Source organism: Miniopterus natalensis, chromosome 20 (genome assembly GCF_054644295.1).
Source record: "Miniopterus natalensis isolate mMinNat1 chromosome 20, mMinNat1.hap1, whole genome shotgun sequence".
Classification (NCBI taxonomy): domain Eukaryota; kingdom Metazoa; phylum Chordata; class Mammalia; order Chiroptera; family Miniopteridae; genus Miniopterus; species Miniopterus natalensis.
In genome coordinates this window covers 9,185,798-9,205,766 of record NC_142100.1, presented here as the reverse complement: position 1 = coordinate 9,205,766, position 19,969 = coordinate 9,185,798, and the positions used below count along the sequence as shown (strand labels likewise).

The 19,969-nt window shown below is 48.8% G+C and overlaps 1 protein-coding gene across 2 annotated transcripts in view; it reads right to left on the bottom strand.

Moving 5' to 3' along the window:
* Positions 1-521: 521 nt before the first annotated feature.
* ETS1 (ETS proto-oncogene 1, transcription factor) overlaps positions 522-19,969 on the bottom strand; it is a 120,677-nt gene continuing 101,229 nt past the window's right edge. For both annotated transcript variants that reach the window (XM_016204457.2, XM_016204459.2), the window contains 3 exons: positions 19,176-19,436; positions 2,741-2,859; positions 522-1,836 (listed from right to left, as the gene is read on the bottom strand). In XM_016204457.2, the coding sequence (XP_016059943.1) occupies positions 1,621-1,836; positions 2,741-2,859; positions 19,176-19,436 (596 nt within the window). In that variant the 3' untranslated portion in view covers positions 522-1,620. The remainder of the gene's footprint in view (positions 1,837-2,740; positions 2,860-19,175; positions 19,437-19,969) is intronic.

Sequence of the window (19,969 nt, the reverse complement as noted above, 5' to 3'; positions counted from 1 at the left end):
CTCAGTTCAATTAGGGAAGAACTAAAAATATAGTTAAATCTCATGGCCCACCTTACTGTCGTCATTCGAGCTCCTTCCCTTATGTTTCCTTTGCCTCCTACCACTCCTCCCTTAGTCTTCACTTACCCGGAGCCGAGGTAACAGCCCAAGGGGAAGACCCAGCCAGCAGCTGCACTGTTCGCTTTCCATGCACAGTCTCCCCGGACATCCCACTCAACTAGCTTGTGCTCTTCAAAGGAAAGCCTGGCCTTGCTTTTCTCCACCTGAAGGCAGCCAAGCCCCCTTTTACCTATATGCTCCCTAATTTCCATGGTCCAAAATCCCAGTGAGTCTAAATGGCTTTGTCAGACGCTCTTCCACTCAGGTCCTGTCTGCTGTTACGCTGTGACTCCCGGTCAGAAAGCTGTACATTGCTCTGTCCTGAGTGAGACTGGGGAAAGCAAGAAGTGCGGGAGGCTGAGAAAATTAGACAGAAGGAAGTGTAGAGTGTTAGTCTGGAACACCATGCATTCAGGACTTACTTCCTAAGACCTGAGGGGTAATGCCCATGCACACAGCTTTACTCCAAGCCATATGTTACAGGTACAGAACCAGTAAAGAACCAAGTCAACCTTCCTCCCTCGATCTCCTTTCTGTGACTTCAACAGCGCTCCTGCATTTCCCGTGGTCCCAAGCCAGGGCTGCGAAATACATTCAGTTCAAGGCTTAATGCTTCGGAGCTCAACGTTAAGTCTAAACCCCAAGAATCCACTAAGGGCAAGTAAGTAGAGAGGTGTGATGATCATTTTTTAAAATTACAGATGAAATTCACATGTACAGTTTCCTTGTACCCCAATCAACATCATTTTTTCCTTCATATATAAAGCCACCTGAATTTGGGGTCCCCGACCTCAGTGACAGCACTTTGCGTTTCCAGTGGGGTCTATATAAACAGTTTCCTTTCACTGTGACAGAATCCTCAGCTGGCAAATAAAAACAAACTGGCGTGATGCTGCAATACTGAGACCACCTTAGAGCTTAAGACGATTTTTAAGAAAAAACAAATACTGGCACAAAATTTAATAAAATAAATTTCAACACAAAAACAGTTTTGGCCCCTCCCACTGAAGTCCATCTTTGTTTTAAAAGAAGAGTAAAAGGTAAATAGTTCTTGGGTTTTGCGCACCCCCAAACACAATGTTCTACCCCACCGCCCCTCTTTTTTGCCCTCCCAGACCTAAAACCAGAAGCAAACTAATTGCCTTTCATCGGTCTCAAGACTCCTGCCGCCTCACTTTCTTCAAAGTCCACTACTCGAGACACATTTTTTTTGTTCATGGACGATTTTTGAAAATGATTAGTCTGGTCCTCCCTTAGCCGATTCTTCAAGCGCCTAAGGAGCCCTTTCTGTCCTGAAAATTTGCTCACGAATGCCTCGTCCCACCCACCCCACCAGTCCTGGCTCTCCTTTGCCAACCACACACAATGGATTATAGCTGCAGTTCACTTAGCTCCCCCCTGAATGTAAAAAAAAAAACGAGTTCTGGAAAATTAAAAATAGAATAACAATTAAAAATTAAGAGTCCAACCGACGTGGTTCTTTGCAATGTCTCAGCAGAGTTGCCCCGGCCCTCGGGCCCCTCACTCGTCGGCGTCGGGCTTGACGTCCAGCATGGCGTGGAGCTCCTCGGGCGTGTACCCCAGCAGGCTCTGCAGGTCGCACACGAAGCGGTACACGTAGCGTTTGCCCGCTGTCTTGTGGATGATGTTTTTGTCGTAATAGTAGCGTAGGCCACGGCTCAGTTTCTCGTAATTCATCTTAGGCTTGTTTTTCCTTTTTCCCCACCTCCTGGCCACCTAAAATTTAAAAACGGGAGGGAAGAAAGTGAAAATCTATAAAATAATCCAAATATACATGTTTACACTCCTGCACCCGTTCACGGTGGCCCAGGATGTTCAGGTCAGTCAGTTATGAGATTCATGTACATGGGAGGTATTTTTCCGACTCTCTCCTCTGAATTCAAGTTCTCAAGGGTTAGGCAAAGACGGCAGGAAAGCTGACTTTAAGTTGATGAAAACGTAGTGACCCTGAACTTCTACATAATGGAGTTAAAGGGAAAAAGGAGGGTAACGCTGTGGCCTCCCTTCCCTCCCCACGTCATTAGGAGAAAGTCCTGCTTCAAAAGCGTGGAGTCTCCTGCGAGGGCTGGAGGAGGGCCGAGCTGCGGTCATCCCTGCCCTGCAGCCACAGGACGCATTTTCTGTTCTGGGGACAGTTCTTCTCAGGCCTGCCATAACAAGAGAGGTTGGCTCTTTTCATTTTTTACCCTCGGAATCGGGCACGGCAGAGAGCAACCGCTCAAAGAGCACTTGTTGGGTCAGAGAATGAATTTACTGAACACATTGCAGCAACCTTCCCCGGCCCCTGGCCTTGTGCGGCCCCTTTCAGATTCACAGAGACACGCGGGCAGGAAAAGTGCGAAATCAGAGAAGGCAGCTCATCTTCACGGAGGGCGATTACATGCCCGGCATCTATGTGCTTCCTATCGGGTAATCCTGCGGAACAAATGGGCAGCGTAGACATTTCTCTATTTTCCAGATAATGAAACCAAGGCTCAGATAGGCTACGTAGCTTGCTCGAGGTCAAACAAGTAGTAAGTGGCAGAGCTGGGATTTGAATCTTAGAAAATGTCATCGGACTCACACACACCCTTTCCAGAGTTCTCTCCAACACAGTACTCTCAAGTCACTCCCTTCTTACCTCATCTGGGTCAGAGAGCTTGAATTCCCAGCCATCTCCTGTCCAGCTGATAAAAGACTGACAGGACTTATCAGTGAGTAATTCCAGAAGAAACTGCCACAGCTGGATCGGTCCACTGCCTGGAAACACAAGCATTGATTCATTACTCCAGATGCTCAGCGCTCTCGGCTACTAATCCCAGGACACAGCGCTCCCTCTTCCCCCTCTCTGTCCATCTATCCAGGAGAGAAGGCAGGGAGCATATGGTACACGTGTTAAAGGGGGTGCTAGAGCTCACACAGGCTGAAAAGAAGGTGTTCCTGCCACAAGAAAAAAGAAAAACACTTAAGACAAGATAGAAACTGCCTTATTTTGAATGGCTTAAGGGTCGGTCCATTTTTATTGCTAAGCAAACCCTAGAAAGAAAATATGGACTCTATCCTCTGACATATTCTAAGGCAGCATAGTCTTTTGCGCCTTTAAATACGATGTCATTTGCCTCAAGAAGTAATAAAGGTATCAACTGAGGAATGCTGCTGCCAGTTCCAATCAGAAGTCGAACCTCAGAAGCACCCCTCTATAGAGGGAGCCTCTGGCCCCTGGTTTGCAAGCGAGAAGATCACTGTCCTCGGCTTATGTAACAAGGGCTTACTTGGGTGATAATATTCCTCTCCACCCCCACCCTGTCCTCCCAGGTCACTTACAGACAAGCACCCAAACAGAGAGAGGAAAGTCAATGGGTCCTGAGCAATTAACTCGCCACCTGGAAGTCCTCAGAGGTCAGCTGACGACTATCTTAAATTCTTCCCAGGTTCAGAATAATCTAATTCACACACACACACTCTCCCTCTCTCTCTCTCTCTCTCTCTCTCTCTCTCTCGTATAAGCCACCAACACTGCCAAAATCTTAGTTCTGGAAGGTCTGACATACTCTGATAGTCAATTTACCTTATGCCTGAGATTCCTGCTACATAGATTTCCTTTTAGGATAACTCTCTCTTCAGAAATGGCAATGCTGACTGATTTCTACCTGACTTATGAGTGCACCTGAACGACAAATTGGTTCAACAGTCCATGCTGCCCGGGACACGTCTGCGCTGAGCCCTGCAACACCATCTCAGAAGCCATCCGGACGGAGAGGGACTGGGAACACCCAGTCCGGGCAGATGAAGGAAGCCTGGGGCACTCGAACTCATAGAGAAAAATCCTGAGTTTCAAATCTGTCTGATCCAAAGTAAACTGCGATTCAATAAGAAAGAAGCTTTTGGTTGGCCCCCTCTCCATCTAAAAACGAAATGTCCTTTATGATCTATGAGGGTAATCTCTTGTTCTGCCTCACATTCTACAAGGCATGTGCATATGTGTCACGTTGCCGGCTCCTGAAGTCCACCGCCCACTGCTTTCTGTGCGTGAAGCACAGTGGCCTCGCTGTTTCCATTCCATCCCTGTGAAAAAGGAGCTCAGAAAAGTTATGTGACTTTGCTCCCAGCACAGTTAGAGAAGGTGCATCTGGGTCTGGTGTCCGGGCCTTCAGACTCCAAGCACAGGGCCACCTGGACAGGCACCAGGAGGAAGCAGTGACTGGCGTGCACTGTGATCTGACGGCTGGGACGCGCTCCTGCGGTAACTGCTTCCCCGTGGTGGCTCCGCGCTCCCCCGCAGGCCCCACACTAAATACAGAAAATGAAATAGCACGACCTCCTCCTTCCAAAAATGCACCTCGAGCTCTTTAAAACCATCTTGCAAGAAATACCCTACACATACCCTCGAGTAAAATGATACAGTGAATGCCTGCAAGACAAATTAACATAAGAAAACAGCCTGAGTGCTAGGTTCGCTGAAAAACCACTGGGTGTGCCATTCAGACGCATTTGCAGATTTCTTGTATGTTGAGTTAAAGTCACCAGCTACCACTCCCTGCCTGGGCTCAGGGGACTAAATGTGACATTCTATGAGGCATCCATTGAAAAGCCCTTGTGACATAACAGGCTTCCTGATGAAGTGAAAAATGACTAGACACCCAACAGGACCGCTGAGGAGACATACAGAGAAAAGTCAACTACCCTGAAACGATGTAAATGAGCCCTCCTGGAGGCTGCAGTCTTCTTTTGAGTCAGGTCCCCAGACCTCAGACATATGGCAGAGAGATGCTGCTTTGAGGTCCCTGGTGGAGGGAAACGCTCTCAAGGGCTGCAATTTACTGTACACCTACTGTGTGCCAGGCAGTTGATGCTCACCCCCTTCTCATTGGCTCCTCACAATCACTCCATGGGTAGTTTCTCCTGTTAGCAGGTTCGCTCTTCCCACGTTCACGTTACAGCAGAGAAAACTCGACACCGCCCGCCCAGTGTGTCCGCTGACCTTGGCCAAAGCCATTCAATCAGAAGTGGAGGGGCCGTGATGGGACCCATGCAGCCTGACCCTCAAATTCTCAGCTCATACTACATCGCCCCCCGATGAGACCACCCTGGAGGCTGGCATCTAATCAGCCTGCCTGGTCACACTAATCCAGGGGATAAATGGACCTGGCTTTTAAAAACCGTCTTCTCTTTCTCACATCTCCCAGCAGCCATGGGACACTGGACGGCCGGGGACCGTGGCATCTCCTCCACAGGTGACCCTGCCAGCCCAGTTAGCTAGGTCCCCCTAGCAGCTCACGTCATTATTTCTCCCTCCCACCATTTGCCTTAGAAGCTCTCTCACACGATTTATCTTAAGATCCCCTTGGGGAGGAGAGGAAAGGGAAGGCGATACCAGGCTTCTGCCCGAGTGAGTCCCGGAGAGGAAAGCCCAGGGCACACATGCCACCCCGGAGGCTGGGCAGCCATCGTGTAGAGAGGGGACTTAGTGCCTGTCTGGGAGCAGCTCCCAGGGGAAAGATCTCAGACAGCGGGACTGTCACTGGTCTTCCCGCCTGTGCCACCCCTGAGCTGCAGTGTCCGCGCCACGGGCCGCGTCTGCCCTGCTCCGCCCCGCTCTGTATATTTGAGCCCTGCTGTCTGCACTCAGGGTCCGGGGCAGGGTGAAGCCCTGTCTGCAGGGGATTTTTTTCCTCATTTTGGGTTTTCCCTTGTTCAGAAAGAACCTCAAACTGTGAAATCCGAGGACGGAGAGCCCAGGTCCCGGAGAGTGGTGCTTTCTAACTCTGCTCTGTTTACACCAAAGGGGAGAGGGAGCAGAGGCAGGAGAGCAGATGCCCAGGACAGCGCAGGGCCTGGAGGGGGAGGGACGGCCCTGCTCAGCTTCTCCACAGCGCAGTCAAAACAGGTGATGTCAGCCGCTCTCCTTCCCCCAAGTCTTGAAGAAAACTCGTGTGCGCACACCCAGAGCGAGGGGCACACAGGGCTCTCGGCCTGGGTTTCTGCAAGTCGCCGCCTACCCTTCAGGAAGGCCACGGTGTGGCACCAAGTACAGGGAATCCGTGACTCCTCTCAGGGTCCTTTCTGGTACCTTTGTGCCAACCCCTGAACTGCCCTTTGGTTGTGGGAGCAACAGAAACAGGGAGGCATGGGGTCCTCTCCCAGCAAGAAGGCGATTCCTGGCTGGGCTTTGTCCTTGGCTGGGCTAGTGGACAGTCTTACACGAGAGCCCGTTTCCACAATGTGTCACCCTTGCTTCAGGTCTGGGAGGCAATTCGGGGCGACCTGGAAGCCCCCAATTTGGACGTAGCTCTGGGCTTGGAATGCACGCTGATTGTGCAGACTTCCCAGCAACGTGCAAGTCTAGGCCCCTGAGAACCTCCTGTGGTCCAGAAGTGTGAAGACACTGGACGAGGCCAGAGCTCGCAGTGACAGCCTCTCCCACAGGATGCTTCTGCTCTGCTTCGCGTACGTCCCCCCGAGGCCGAGGGACCCCATCTTTGCCCTCGCTCCACCGTTTCCTAAAATTGTAAAGCCTCTCCCTCCACTCTCCTTGCACCTCCTCTCACACCCGGGCCCAGCCCCATCCACCCACCCAAGCCGACTGCGGCCCCAGTGACCTCTGACCCAGGGAGCGGAGAATGGTGCTAAGAATAGTGCCAGCCGTGGGAAGGGGAGCTCACACACTAAATGTGACTCACAATGGTGTCCCTGTCTGGGCCCTGGGCCGTCAACGGCGGCCTTCACCAGGCTGCCCTGGGTGTCACACATCAGGAATCCGGTGGCATCACTGGGAGACTATGCTTCTCAAGTCGCAGCTCTGAGCCACAACAACAGAGGAGTCCCTGTTAGAAGGAAGTCTCTCTCCCAAGAAGTGGGGGGAGGGCGCCACCCCCCCCCCAAGTCCCTGGGCCTCCACGCCCCTGCAGCCTGCTCCCTCTGTCTCCTTCGCCGGCTGCAGCAGGGGGATTTCCTCTGCCTGCTTTGTTCTTTTCAGCTTCTGGGTAAGAGGAACATTCTTAGTACAACACTGACAGTCCTGATTTGAAGGATTTGATACAAATCAGAACTATCAGGTGGGTACCTAGAGCCATCCCAGGGCAGCAGAGCAAACCCCATGAGAGTGTCTCCCTCCAGAGGGGACCCTTAAGGCACTTCAAAATCCAAGGCTATATTCTCTCTCTTTCTTTTTTTTTTTTTTAAGGCAAAGCTTCAGGTAAATTCCTACTCATTTTGGTTATGGTGTAAGTCCCTTCTCCTTGTCAAGCAACTGGCAGGCCTGCTAAGCCACCTTAAGGGGGCTGGTTATCAAAAACCCCTGGGTTTTTTTGCTTTCTTGCTCTGAGTCTAAGAAGTGAGCAACTTAAATATACAGCAATGGGCTAGCAAACAATTTTTTAGTAAGATCCTCTTGATAATAATCCATTTGGTAATTTGTCAGTATCCTTCCTCTCGTTTCCTAGGCTCCGAGGTCGCCTACCCATGCCAACGAACTCACTGTTAGAGAATTCAGGGCAGGGCTTCCCAGGTTTTCCTTTTCACCTCAACTGCAAGCTCTCATCTGTCCTCTGTGCCCTAGTGCGCGGAGGACACAGAAGAGGTGACTTCCATACGGATGGAGGTCGCTCAGGGCAGTCACTCTGGGGGGCCGCCTCCCACTGCGGTTTGCTTATAAGACCAACCTGATGTTTTTCTCTATGCCCATCCCTCATGACTAGAATGTATGCTCAGGGCAGGGGCTGTGTTCTCTCACTGCTGAAATCCAAAGCCAGAAAGGTGCCTCACCACCAAACACCAAACAACACGAAGCTATTTGCTGTTGAATGACTCCAGCAAACAGCTCCCTACAAGCATGGACGAGAGCTGAACGGATCCCGAGTTTGCAGTGCCTGGTCTCTGACAGGAGCTCAGTAAACACTGACTGAATCGTATTACTACAACAACTCTCCCCCTGAAAAAGGCATAAGGATCTAAAAAGCTACTCAAACTGCTCCTCTCTCTTAAACTATATTTAGGACCAAACAGCAGGGGTGACTCCAGGCTATGTTTCATCAACATGGTCCCCAAAATAAGAACTACCACACCTCAAGTCCTTTGGGGATTAATTTGCTACTTTGAGAAGCTAATCTCTTTAGCTTGACTCCAAAAGTCAAATCAAACACCGCATTTATTTTAACCTATGAAACTCTCATGGTTGGGCACCCTTGCAACAGAGCTGACTCTGTCCTAAGAGCACACATCTGCCAGGTGCTCCTGAAACAGAGGAACGAACCCCACTGGCCCCTCCCTTCCACCCAGGTGTCTACCCACAGCCAAACGATGGTGGCGAAAACAGAACACTCGAATCCAGAAATGACCCACCCATATGTTCATAAGTGTGTCTTTCTCTCTCATACTACTGTAGGAGCCTCAACATTGAAGGTGCAGTGGGTGACCCCAGAGTGTAAGCATCACCCCCTTTCTGTCAACCCCTTTCTAAATTATCATTCACAAAAAATTTCCAAACTCTCTCTATTTCCATTAAGTCCTGGTCAAGTTTAATAACAAATTAAACAGAAAACATCCTGACAGTTTCTTGCCCTGTGGACCAAGCTCAACCTGAAGCTGCACAAATCATCTGCCTAAGAATGAAAAATCCAAGAGATCATATTGCTGGATTGTTTGACAACCAAAGCACTGGGAGGATTTTTTTTTTTAAAGAAAAGGAAGGATATCATAGAAATTTACACCTGAAGCCCATATGATCCTCTTAACCAATGTCACCCCAGTAAATTGAATTAAAAAAATAAAATAAATTTAAAAACATTAAAAAAAAAAAAGAAAAGAGTAGGGACTGCTTGATACTTTGGCTTGGCTTTGTGCCTATAGGTGCCTATTCCTCTTTATTCTGAGCTAGGCCCTTCCTTTGCCCACACCCTGACCCAATCTCATCTCATCTCCAACATGATCCATGTACAGTACCTTCTATAACAAGCCAACAGGCCTTGGTTCAGTGACTCATTATAAAGTCAATGTGTTCTCTACATCTGTTCCTTTATCGATGGCTAGTGACTCAAGGGCAGCAGTTGGGGACATAAGTTCTAATAATTCAATTCAGAACCACAAAAAAACATTCTAACCGGTACCTGAAAAACATGTGAACATAATAAAGTTCTAACTGGCATCTAACAATGGAAACAAGCTAGAAAACAGCTCTACAAACAATTAAAACGACCCTTTGATGTCAGGTATATGTTGCTGACACCAGAAGATAAGAGAGAGCATCAAAAATAGCAATAAACCGTGTCAAGCAGTGGAAGACTGAGAGAGGACAGCAGACAGCATCCTATAGAATTAAAATAGCTACGTGCCTAAGGGAAAGCCCAAAATGGCAGGTCCACGCTCCAAGGCTTTGATCCAAATTTCTCCCTGATCGCTGTGCAATCTTAGAAAACTTATTTAACCTCTCTGGCCTTTAGTTTTCCCATTCCGAAACTGTCCCTGCTCCTTCCTACTTTATAGAGAGATAAATTAAGTCTCAATCATGAGGAAATATATAAATATATTTTTACCAGAGTGCAGAACATCTGGAAACAATATAAAATACAACAATGAAATTAAGGAGAAGACTGAAACAATAGAAAATATATTTTTAAAAGCAGACGTTTCAAAGACACACAAGAAAAAAGATGGAATTGAAAAGAAAAATAGCAAAAGCACTAGATAAACTTCAATGATTCTTCCAAGAATTAGACTGGGCTTTTACATAGCAAGTCTGAAAAAGGGGGAAAGTTGGAGGCAAAAAGATTAAAGTATATGAATGTGAAACGCTCCCAATAGTGGCAATGAGAACAACCAGATGAAATTTATTCAAGTTGGGACTAGCCGTGAAGTTCTTGCTCTAAGTCAACTAGGCACAGAAAGAGCAGATGCAAGCTGCTTTGCAAGTGAAAGTATCACAGACATTTATGGTTTGGGGAAATCTTGGCCACAGACAGACTTAGATCCTGTTTCCTCCAATGTGCTCTTTCTTCCCTAATCATGTATGCTGCTCGCCAAGCATGCTCCCCCCTGATTATTACGGAGGGTCGACCTGGGCAGGGTTCAGCAGCGTTCCCCACAAATGTGGGTAGTTGGCCTAGGGGGAGACCCCCATCAGCATTAACTGAAGTGAAGCAAAAGTCTGTCCAGCCATCAATGTCCAGGTCAGGCTGGGCAGCAGGCCCAGGGGGCTGGCCACAGGCTGGCCTGGCTGCCCCACCTGGGACAGACGTAAGAGAGGCTCACTGGGGCCTGAGAATGTGACAGTTACACACTCCAGTGTGCGGAGAAAAGAGCCTTGTTTTTTGCTTGGGCTCCTCACACCTGCATGTGTTCAAGCACACATGTGCGTGGGGGTGGCCGCGGGAGAAAGGAGGCTGTTTCTCTCTTAAAGGGGCAGCCTGTGTTCAAGTGCACCTGCCGCCTTCCTGTAAACCCAAGGGCGCCGTCTACCCAAGTTCAACCTGCCCTCAGACGCAGACCTGGACAGCGAGCCAGGAAGCTCAAGTCAGGAAGTGGGTTTCCTCAGAGCTTTTCCTCCCGATGCCTTCTAGGTAACTGAGTCTTTGAAGAAGTCACCAGAAATGGGTTAGGCTTGGAGTTGAGGGCATAGATTGAGAATTTTGTTAGACGCCAAGGAAAGGCCTTGTCTAACCAATGGAACTGCCTGAAGAAAATGTCTCCCTAAGCAACCAGGTAACAGAAAGAAAGAGAGATGGGCTCACCGATGGAGGTGAGAAAACAGGACTTGAGGACACTGAAGCCAGTGGCTTCCCTCGGGAGGTCTCAATGCAGCCTCTGGGATTTATTTTATCCGGGGGGCAAAGTGTCCCCTGGGTCTCCAGGATGAGAGAAATGACTGGTTAAGAGGTCACACACCTCCACAGAGCTGTGCCCCGTGCGCATCTTTCCAGCAGAGCTAGCCCCGTCCTAGTCTCTGAGTTTAAACTTTCACATTCACTCACCTTGGGAGAACTTTCGCTCTTGTTCTCTCTCAGGGAAAGGTGAGTCACAGGTAAGACAATGCAGCTGGTTAGTCACAGTCAACAACATGCTGTCCTCCAAAGCCCACCTCGGGCCACCAAGAGCGTTGGGATTAACCTCTGTCTTGAGTCCCGCTGTGCACTAGCCAGACAAAAGCTGGGCTGGGCTGGCCTGTCTGACAACCTGCACTTGTTAGTCGGGTATGTTGGGGGTCACACAACCTATGGCAGCCATGACAATGTGCTGCTCAGGTCTCCTGCTGCAAGGAGCATAACTGACTGGATGCACCATGTCCCCCTCCCAAGGCCAAGCTTCCCAGGGGCTGCTCCAGCCAGTGACTGAGCATGGTGGAGGCATGGGGCCCTCCCTGTGAGACGTGGACAGTGACTGAGCACGGTGGAGGCATGGGGCCCTCCCTGTGAGACACAGAGCTCCTCCCCTGGGCAACATTGGCCAGAGGATTCCCCACCAGCCTGGCCAAACCTTCCCTGGAATTGAGCTGCAGTCGGAGGCTCTTCCCACCCCAACCTCCTTCCTTCCCTCTATCTCTTTACAGGGAAGGGACCTGACTGTGGTCTGAAGGCTCCCCGGCCATCCCTTGCTCTCTCCCACTTTTATTGCAAGTCTAATCGTGTGCTGACATCTGCTTCACAGCAGAACCAAATACACCGCTAACATCGGATGTTTTCCTGATTATCTCACTATGAAACACTTTGAAAGGCATCTTTGTTGTTGTTTGTTGTGTGACTCTGGGCTAGAACTCTTTCCCCTTCTGAACTTCCCTTCCCTCATTTGTACCATGACAATAACAAAACCTTCCTCCTCATGTGGCTACGGGGGACAGGTAAAAAAAAGAATGGATATGAGAGAGTCTAGCATATGCCAGGTGTTTACCACACATGTGAGTTCAGCTGAATAATTGACGTGACCTAATCTGATATCAAATGTCTGCTGTACCCCAAGACAGTGCCAGCAATGACTGGAATTCCATACGTAAAATACACTGTTCCCTGACTGCAAGGAACATATGATATTGGAAAGACAAACGGGTTGCAGATTAACATGAAACAGTGGTAACAACTGGCACCCAGAGAATAGTTCCTAAGTACCAGCACTACCTGTGGGTGCTTCCCATAACCTAATCCATTTCATTCCCTCAACGATTTTGCAGGTAAGAAAACTGAGGCACAGAGATGTTAGCTTGTCCAAAAATCACACAGCTGGTCAATGACAAAGCCAGAACATGCCCAGGGAGGCTGGCCCCCGAGTCCATGCTCTTAACCCTTACACGATCCATCCCTTGGAATATAACCGTGGTGAAACAGCATGTGGCCGCCCTCTTGTGCTAACCTGGACCTAGATCGGAAGGCACGCCCGAGGGACAGACCAGCACCGATACAGCACCCACCCTGTGGGCATCATGTGAAAGTCACTTTATGGAGAACAGGGTGGTAGAGCTTCTCTTGAATCGAGTCTCTATTCTGAGGAACCAGAGCTGGATCTCCGGAGCAGCAAGGCCACCAGGGAAGAGAGGGAGGTGGCAGGGGGCAGAGCAGGAGCCTGTGTGAAGTCTGGCAGGGCCCTTGCCAGCGGGGCCGTGGGGAGTCCCGGGCCTGCTGCTCAAGGCAGCGAGACTCACGTGGAGGCCTCAGCAAGAGCCTGACTGAACCGTGCTCAGTAGAAACATTTTGCTTCGAAGACAAAGGGGGGGCTCCAAACTGGAGGCAGAGTGGAATTCCTGTCGCCACCCAGCTCCATCACTTGTAGTCAGATTTGTTAAAGTAACAGTGACCAAAAAAGGGTGAGCCCTGGAGATTCCTCTACAACAAGCAGGAGGGGGTGCACTACTGAGAAGAGATGGGTCGGCTTGGGGGACGGCTGCCACCTACACCCAGGCCCTGCGTGGCCTCCAGTTGCTGTCACTAGCTCCAGGGTTTGAGATCTATCATGTGAAGTATAAATGGGCCTCTTCTGCCCCAAAGGCAGTTTGCGAGGTGTCACTGTAGCTGACTCCAGACAGTGAGATGGCAGTCTTCAAAGGCAACAGATGGAAACAGAACCTCCCCTTTCCACATTTTTAAAAGACATTTAGGAAAAAATAATAATAGTGAGGCCAAAGCCTCCTACCACGTGATCTTTTCCACAAGTGACAGATGATTAAAAGAAACTGTCCCAAAGTGAATCAGGAGGCAGACGCTGCGAAATTGCTCTGCAGGCAACAGACCAGGGCTTCTCCTCCCACCCAGCTCACATCTTTTGGGAGTTTTCCTCCCTGCACTCTGAGTGTTTTCCCACCAATCCTGCTCCTGAGCAGCATGGTAGCCCATTACTCCAGTGAGATCCCACATCCACTTCATGTCCAGCCTCAGGACCAACCATCCAACAGCTCAGAGGACCAGGATCCCCCCACTCCTGAGATGCCAGCTAGCAGCAGAGCCCACTCGGGCTGAGGGGTCTGTCTGGCTTCCTGCAATCCGCTAAGGACAGGGGCCTCCGAACCGGAAAACGGGGGACCCTCTCTGTCGCTGCCTTTCTCATTTCTAAGCTCTTATCCTTCTGTCCACTTGGATGCTGCCCAAAGATGCTCTCTGTTGAGACTGTGATGTGTTGCCTGGCCCGGGAACACTGCAAAAGGCAGCAGCTGCACAAAAAGGCATCCAAGCTCTATGCGCACTTCAACAAGTCAGCTCTTCCTGACTGCAGTGAACTCACACTGTCTTATACCAACAGCATTTACCCAGGGAGAGTATCTTCCAGTTTGGCTCAGGAAATAAACCCCCAAATTAAAAAGCTCTATGCTGTTCCTAATAGCAGTGCCGACTCAGGTTAGAATTCTGTAATCTGTACAAACTCACGTTGCACTGCTAATTTTCTTTCGTGACCCCTCTCCCTTTCCTCATCAGCAGCTTAGACTCATGCCCAAAGTTCCTGGTTGTCGCTTGGGCCTGAGAACATAGAGACTATTTGGCGATCAGGTTTCCTCCAGAAAACTGCCATTTCAGGTGATGTTGCCAAATCTTAGGTTTTATTCTGGATTGAAAGGCTCTGAAGTACTTCTTTTAGCAGTAACGTTATTTCTGAGAACATGTTTTAGCAGCAGCTTTGAGTTACCGGCCCCTAAAACTCAACTACAAGCCAGAATGCCCAGGTTCTGGGCTTGCTGGGACTTTCTCATTGTGTGACTTCAGCCTGTCTCCAGGGCCATCTATAAAATGGCAAGGTTGCTTTCAGGCCAGGAGCAACTGGGGAGGGCCTGCAGAGGAATGTGTGGGGCTTCTTTTCCACAAGACTGGCATCTTATTCTGTCGCATGCCAAAATATTTGGAAGTGGAATTCCATTTAGTACCCAATTTAGTCTTTAGGAAACTGCGGGACTCCAGTGACAAACCTGCACAGAGCTATAAAACATAACTCCGTAACAGTTCATGAATGGCTCTGGGCCCAGCTTTCTTCAGGCCCGGGGATGAAAAGGGACCTGACCACTTCATTCATCATTGCAACCCAAAGGGCGGGGATACGCCCTGATATTCCACCAGGTCGGCTCAGGAACCATCCAGAAGGGACAGGAACGGATTCCTTATCTGTGGCAATCAATGTCTGGCAATCTGGAATGGAGTTGGGTAAAGGTGGTTTCCAGACCAGTAACTCTGGATTAAAGCCAAAGACCAGCCCTGCCCCCTCCTCCATTCTGCTAAGTCACATATATACGGAATTAATTAGTAACCAGCGAGAGACAAGTCCCCTAATCTGCTCTAAGGAGGTAACTGAGATAATAACCTGTAATTTCATTCCTTAATATGGAGAAAAAATTCATATGCAGGAGAGGCATCTGGCGCTTAATATTCAACTCAGGAGCTACCTTCTGCGCAGGCTGCAATTAGGAGGCCTTGAATAAGACATTTTTTATGCCTCAGTTTCATTATCTATAAAATGGGGCTGGAGATACAGAGAGAAAGAGAGAATACTATTTGACAATCCAGTATGTGACTCTATAGCTACTGACCCTGAAAAAAAAATTCAGAGATGCCTGTGTTTTCCAAGGATCTGAAAAGCAATTTGCTTGGGTCTATCAAATATATAGAAAACACTGGGCCACTTGTCTCAGACTGTTTTCTTAATTAGATGGGGCTCGTAATGTATCGTCGAACAAGAGAAAATGGAGCTTTCTGATTGTATCAGTTCGATAACCATAAGCAGTTCACAGTAAGGTAAGAAGGTAGATTTCGGCGGAAGCCAGCACTGCATTTGATGTACCTAAACTCGGCTAGCAGGCGGGCTTTCAAGCCATGTTATCTCCCCCCACATCTTGACCTAATTTAACAAGTTGCCATGGGAGCCCAGTGAAGAAGGTTGATGCAATTTTCTTATCTTTGGAGGAAGAATGTAACTGTGCAAGAAAATGTGAAAACTCGGTTTCTAACCGACTTCCACACTTTACAGTGCAGTCACTGAGACATCACATGAAGAAATAACATGTATTCCCTTGAAGGGGGTATGGGTGAAGGCCTAAGCTCTTAGTTAGTGGCAGGAAAATGCATTCTATTCGCCGCCCCAAGAATCTATGCACATATCCCTTCATTCAGGCCAAGTAACACTGACATAAGGTACAAGTGCTCCTACCATGTGGCCACACACACTCTGGAGTAATCAGATTTTAAGGGATAAAACAAAAAAAAAGAAGGCAGAACTGGAGATTAAAAAAAAAAAATAGGTGTGACTTTTACGAGCAATAAAAAGTTTTGCCAACACGTATTCAATGATTTCCACCTTCCAAAGCACTTTTTCAAACTTCAGCTCATCTTAACATGTCTGCATTAGCGAGAGACCCTTCCCCATCCCCTAGGATGTATCTGAAATGTGAGGGGGCCACAGTGGGGGTGCGGGAGCAAGGGAGCACCACTGAGAATCAGTGTGCAGTGTGAGCAGGAGACTTCCCAGGCACTGAGCAGAGGAAAAAAGCCACCTAAATGTGGCCTCCCCGCTCCCCATATGCCTAATGACTAACCTTCATTCAAACCACAGCAATGAGAAAATCCAATGCAAGCCTAAAAACAATTATATTCTATTGAATTTGACAAGACAGTGAACCTCAAAACCTTCTAGCACTTATCTGCGCTCAACACGTGCTCAGAAACATTTGCTGAAATAATTGATTTGTTACAATGGAGCTTCCCTCCATGTCTAGCACAAGGTCTAGCACTTATTTGTTTAATTAACTGATTTAGTTCAATTACATTTTCACAGATCTTCTACCACCCAGATAAGGCTGAACACTTCTACTTTGCTAAAAGTAGAAAAGGGTACAAGGTAAATTTGCCTAAAATCACACAGTGTGTGAGAGTTGGGGGGTGGGCAGGGAGGGCTTCCGTTTTCTGGGCTATTGTTCTCACGGTGATCTGCGATAGTATGGAAAGTTAAACCTACAATTATAAAGAAGAAACAATGAATGGCAAGATCCTTAAAAATGTTGGGGGGTTTTAATTCCAATGACTACTTTAGTCTTTTAGACCTATAATGGTCACCATCCCTTTTCTTCCACTAACTGAATGTTTTATTAGGAAAGAGAGAGAAGAGAAGGGGAAGGGAGGGAGGGAGGGAGGGAGGGAGGGAGGGAGGGAGGGAGGGAGGGAGGGAGGGAGGGAGGGAGGGAGGGAGGGAGGGAGGAAGGAAGTGACATCTATTAAAAACAATATATCCAAATAAGAGATCAAACAGAACTAGGACCTCCAGGACATACTTATATTTGTGCTAAAAGAACTTCTAATGCTTTCATCTATTTGTCCCCGAGTCTGGATTCCCAGAGAAGCCTCACAGGCAGCTTTTGGTGTTGGCTATCTTGACTGTTCATGGCCCTAATTTGTATTTCACACTCATTCCTGGCCCTTAGAATTTCCAGTCCATCTTTTTCCTTCTCTCCTTAAAACTGGGACACTTGGAAAGATTTCCCCAACTCTGAGATAATTCTTGTCAAGGTACTAAAATCATCTCAAAGCCCTTTAAGTCACTCCTGTGTTCTATTAGCTCTGCAGGCTTCTCCCACGTAGAAAATCCAGTAGCCAACACTTTGAGAGAAGTTCCTTGTAGAGGTGGAAATCAGGCTTTTACCATTTCTGGGAACATCGAGAACTTTTCAGTGTTGCCATGGACCCTTACCAGCATCTCACCCCATGAAGGTTGATCTAAATCATGAGGATTTCTTTGGCCATAACCCAAACTTTAGGGCCTAAAGTCAGTTTATTCCATCTCATTATCCACAAAAACTGCCCTAACCAGTGAAAATTTACAGAATCACATGTGTAGTGAGAGAGAAAGAGGAAAACTGTCATGGGGAAGGAATTATGGTTGTGGACGTGGGTGGTGGTTATAGTGGCGATCATGCCAGAGAACAAAGACATACCTTGAACAAGGAGACACTAAGTTGAGGATATGCTACTGGGTGTTGGGGCGGGAGTTGTAGAAGACTTGGCCTTCACGCTTAGGCAAAGGGCAGGGCGTAGTTCCCCTGCACCCCAAGAACAGGAGCCAGCGTGGCCAGCTGGGAGATGCCTGCCGCCTCCAGAGCCCCCAGAGTCATCTTACAGCCACTGTGGCCTTTCCTTGCTCTTCCTAATTAACCAGCACTCCCCCTCCATCAGTGTATCCAATCTCGTTCTTAAAATACCTACAACTATACTTGCAACTACAGAAGCTGGGACTTTTGTAGATCTTGAAAGAGACTTAATTTAACTTTTCCCCATTCCAGGTATCAACAGAAATGGGCAAACTAATAGTATGCTATTAGTTTCTAATAGTCTGCTCTCTAGAGATGGAAAAGGGGTCCCTTCAAAAGTAGCATGTTCCCACACCAGTGACCTTCAAGCAAAGACCATGGGGATAGTGTAGAAAGAATGGGGGGGGGGGCTTTTAAGTTCCTTTCTGGCCCAGGACTCCATATAGAGGCCTCGTCACTAACTCCAAACACAGGCGTAACTCCTGAGCACCTGTGCATGCTCCGAACAGCACGAGCAGGCTCCCTCCTGATCTTTAAAAACGTAATTTCTCTAAGCATCTGAGTCGCTCTCAAAGGTCAGCTGGTTTTTCCAGTAGAAACTGAGACTTCGCTGACACAACAATGAAGATGTAGCTCACCCTTCAGATCAGACACCTCCATAGAAACACAGATTTTCCTCTTTATCTCCAGTCACACAAAGGGATCCCCCCATGGCAACCTTGTCCAGGGTGGAGAAAATGACAAGAGACTCGAGGCCCAGACCAAAGATGAGGAATCAACTAAAATAAGCTGCACTCACAACACAACTCCTACTTTTCAGGAAGCACTGCAGTCTTACAGCAAGGACCCGATCCTTAGCACTACGCTGCTCCTTGGAGATTTCTCACACGGACACTTCAAGGCTTGCGCAGCAACTCATCTGGACAATACATTGTTTTGTTCTAGCACCAGATTCTCGATCAGAGCCCAAGCTCTCGACATCCGTCTGCCTTTCTCTACAGTCTTTCTGCATTCACCACTACCAGAACTTTCACTCTGGGAAGAAAATCAGCAGCAAAGCTGAGTGAGGAAGGTTTCCTGGATAGGCCAGAACCTGCCAGCGTTTAGGGTGGCTGAGGACATGCTTCCCAAGCGCACAGCCTGCCCAAGCAATGCTCTAATAGAGAGGAGTCCAGGCTGTAGGCCGTCCAGTGCTGCCTTCCAGAGATGCTTTTGCTGGTTCTGTGTTTAGAAAGACCTCCTAAGAGCCGGCTAGAGAAAGTCCCTTGATGTTCGGCCACGAGGGCACAGTTTCCAAAAACGCCAAGTTAACATAGTTCCCTTCCCCTAGATATGGAAAAAGGCCCAAAATATAAGTTTTTCCTACCACTTTTGGAAATGATCCCTTGGGATAGAAGGATACTGTTTGCTTCCAACAATCGATGGCTATTCATAAACAGGGTGGCCTGAGAGGCTGACCAGACCTCTTAAGAGTCTTCTCCTCTCCATTCCCCCCAAAAAGAAAGGGGTAGACTTCAGAGTCTGGGGATATGCGCACAGGCCTCGCTGAGCCCACCCACAGCAGCACGCACACCGAGGCTCAGAGGTAGGGGCAGGCGCCTACCTGTGTAGCCAGCCAGGGCAGCAGCAGGAATGACAGGCTTGTCCTTGTTGAGGTCAGCACGGTCACGCACATAGTCCTTGAAGGTGCCCTTGGGATTGTGGTTGGGCAGGGCGGCCGGATAGTCCTCGGAGTCGAAGCTGTCATAGGAGGGGACGCGCTGCAGGCTGTTGAAAGATGACTGGCTGCTCCAGGACTGGGTGAGGCGGTCACAACTATCGTAGCTCTCTATGCTCTCAAAAGAGTCCTGGCCCCCGAGTTTACCTGGAGGTAAAGGAGGGGGTAGGAAGAGGGCAGGGGAGGAAGGATTGGGAAAAGACAACTGTAAAATCCCTCTGAGTGAGGACAGACTGCTCATCAGATCTGCAGGAGGCATGGAAGAGGGAGTGGCCAGTGGGACTGGGAGCTGCGGGTTTGCTGGGAGGGGGGCCGCTGGCTGCAGTCCGAGGGCCACTGCGCGGGGCTCTCATGTTCTTCAGCTCCCAGGACAGAGCCTCAGGGCCAAGTGCTGCTCCGGCCTGTCAGAGGGAGACAGCCGTGCTTGGGACCTCAAGACTCCTAGAGCCAGCAATCGAAAAGCTGAGAATCACACATATTGTTGTGGGTTTCTGGCTGATGCATTAGGCCGAAGGAATAAATGAAGAAATCGGAGCAGTGTGGCTCAACTCCCTAATCCAACTCAAGCCAATGAGATAATTTCAAAAGGCCCAATTTGGCAAAATAGTTTGGTCATAAGAAAAAAAATTCCATTAGACTAAGAGCAGATTGACCTTCCCTGACCTTGGAACTGAAGTGTT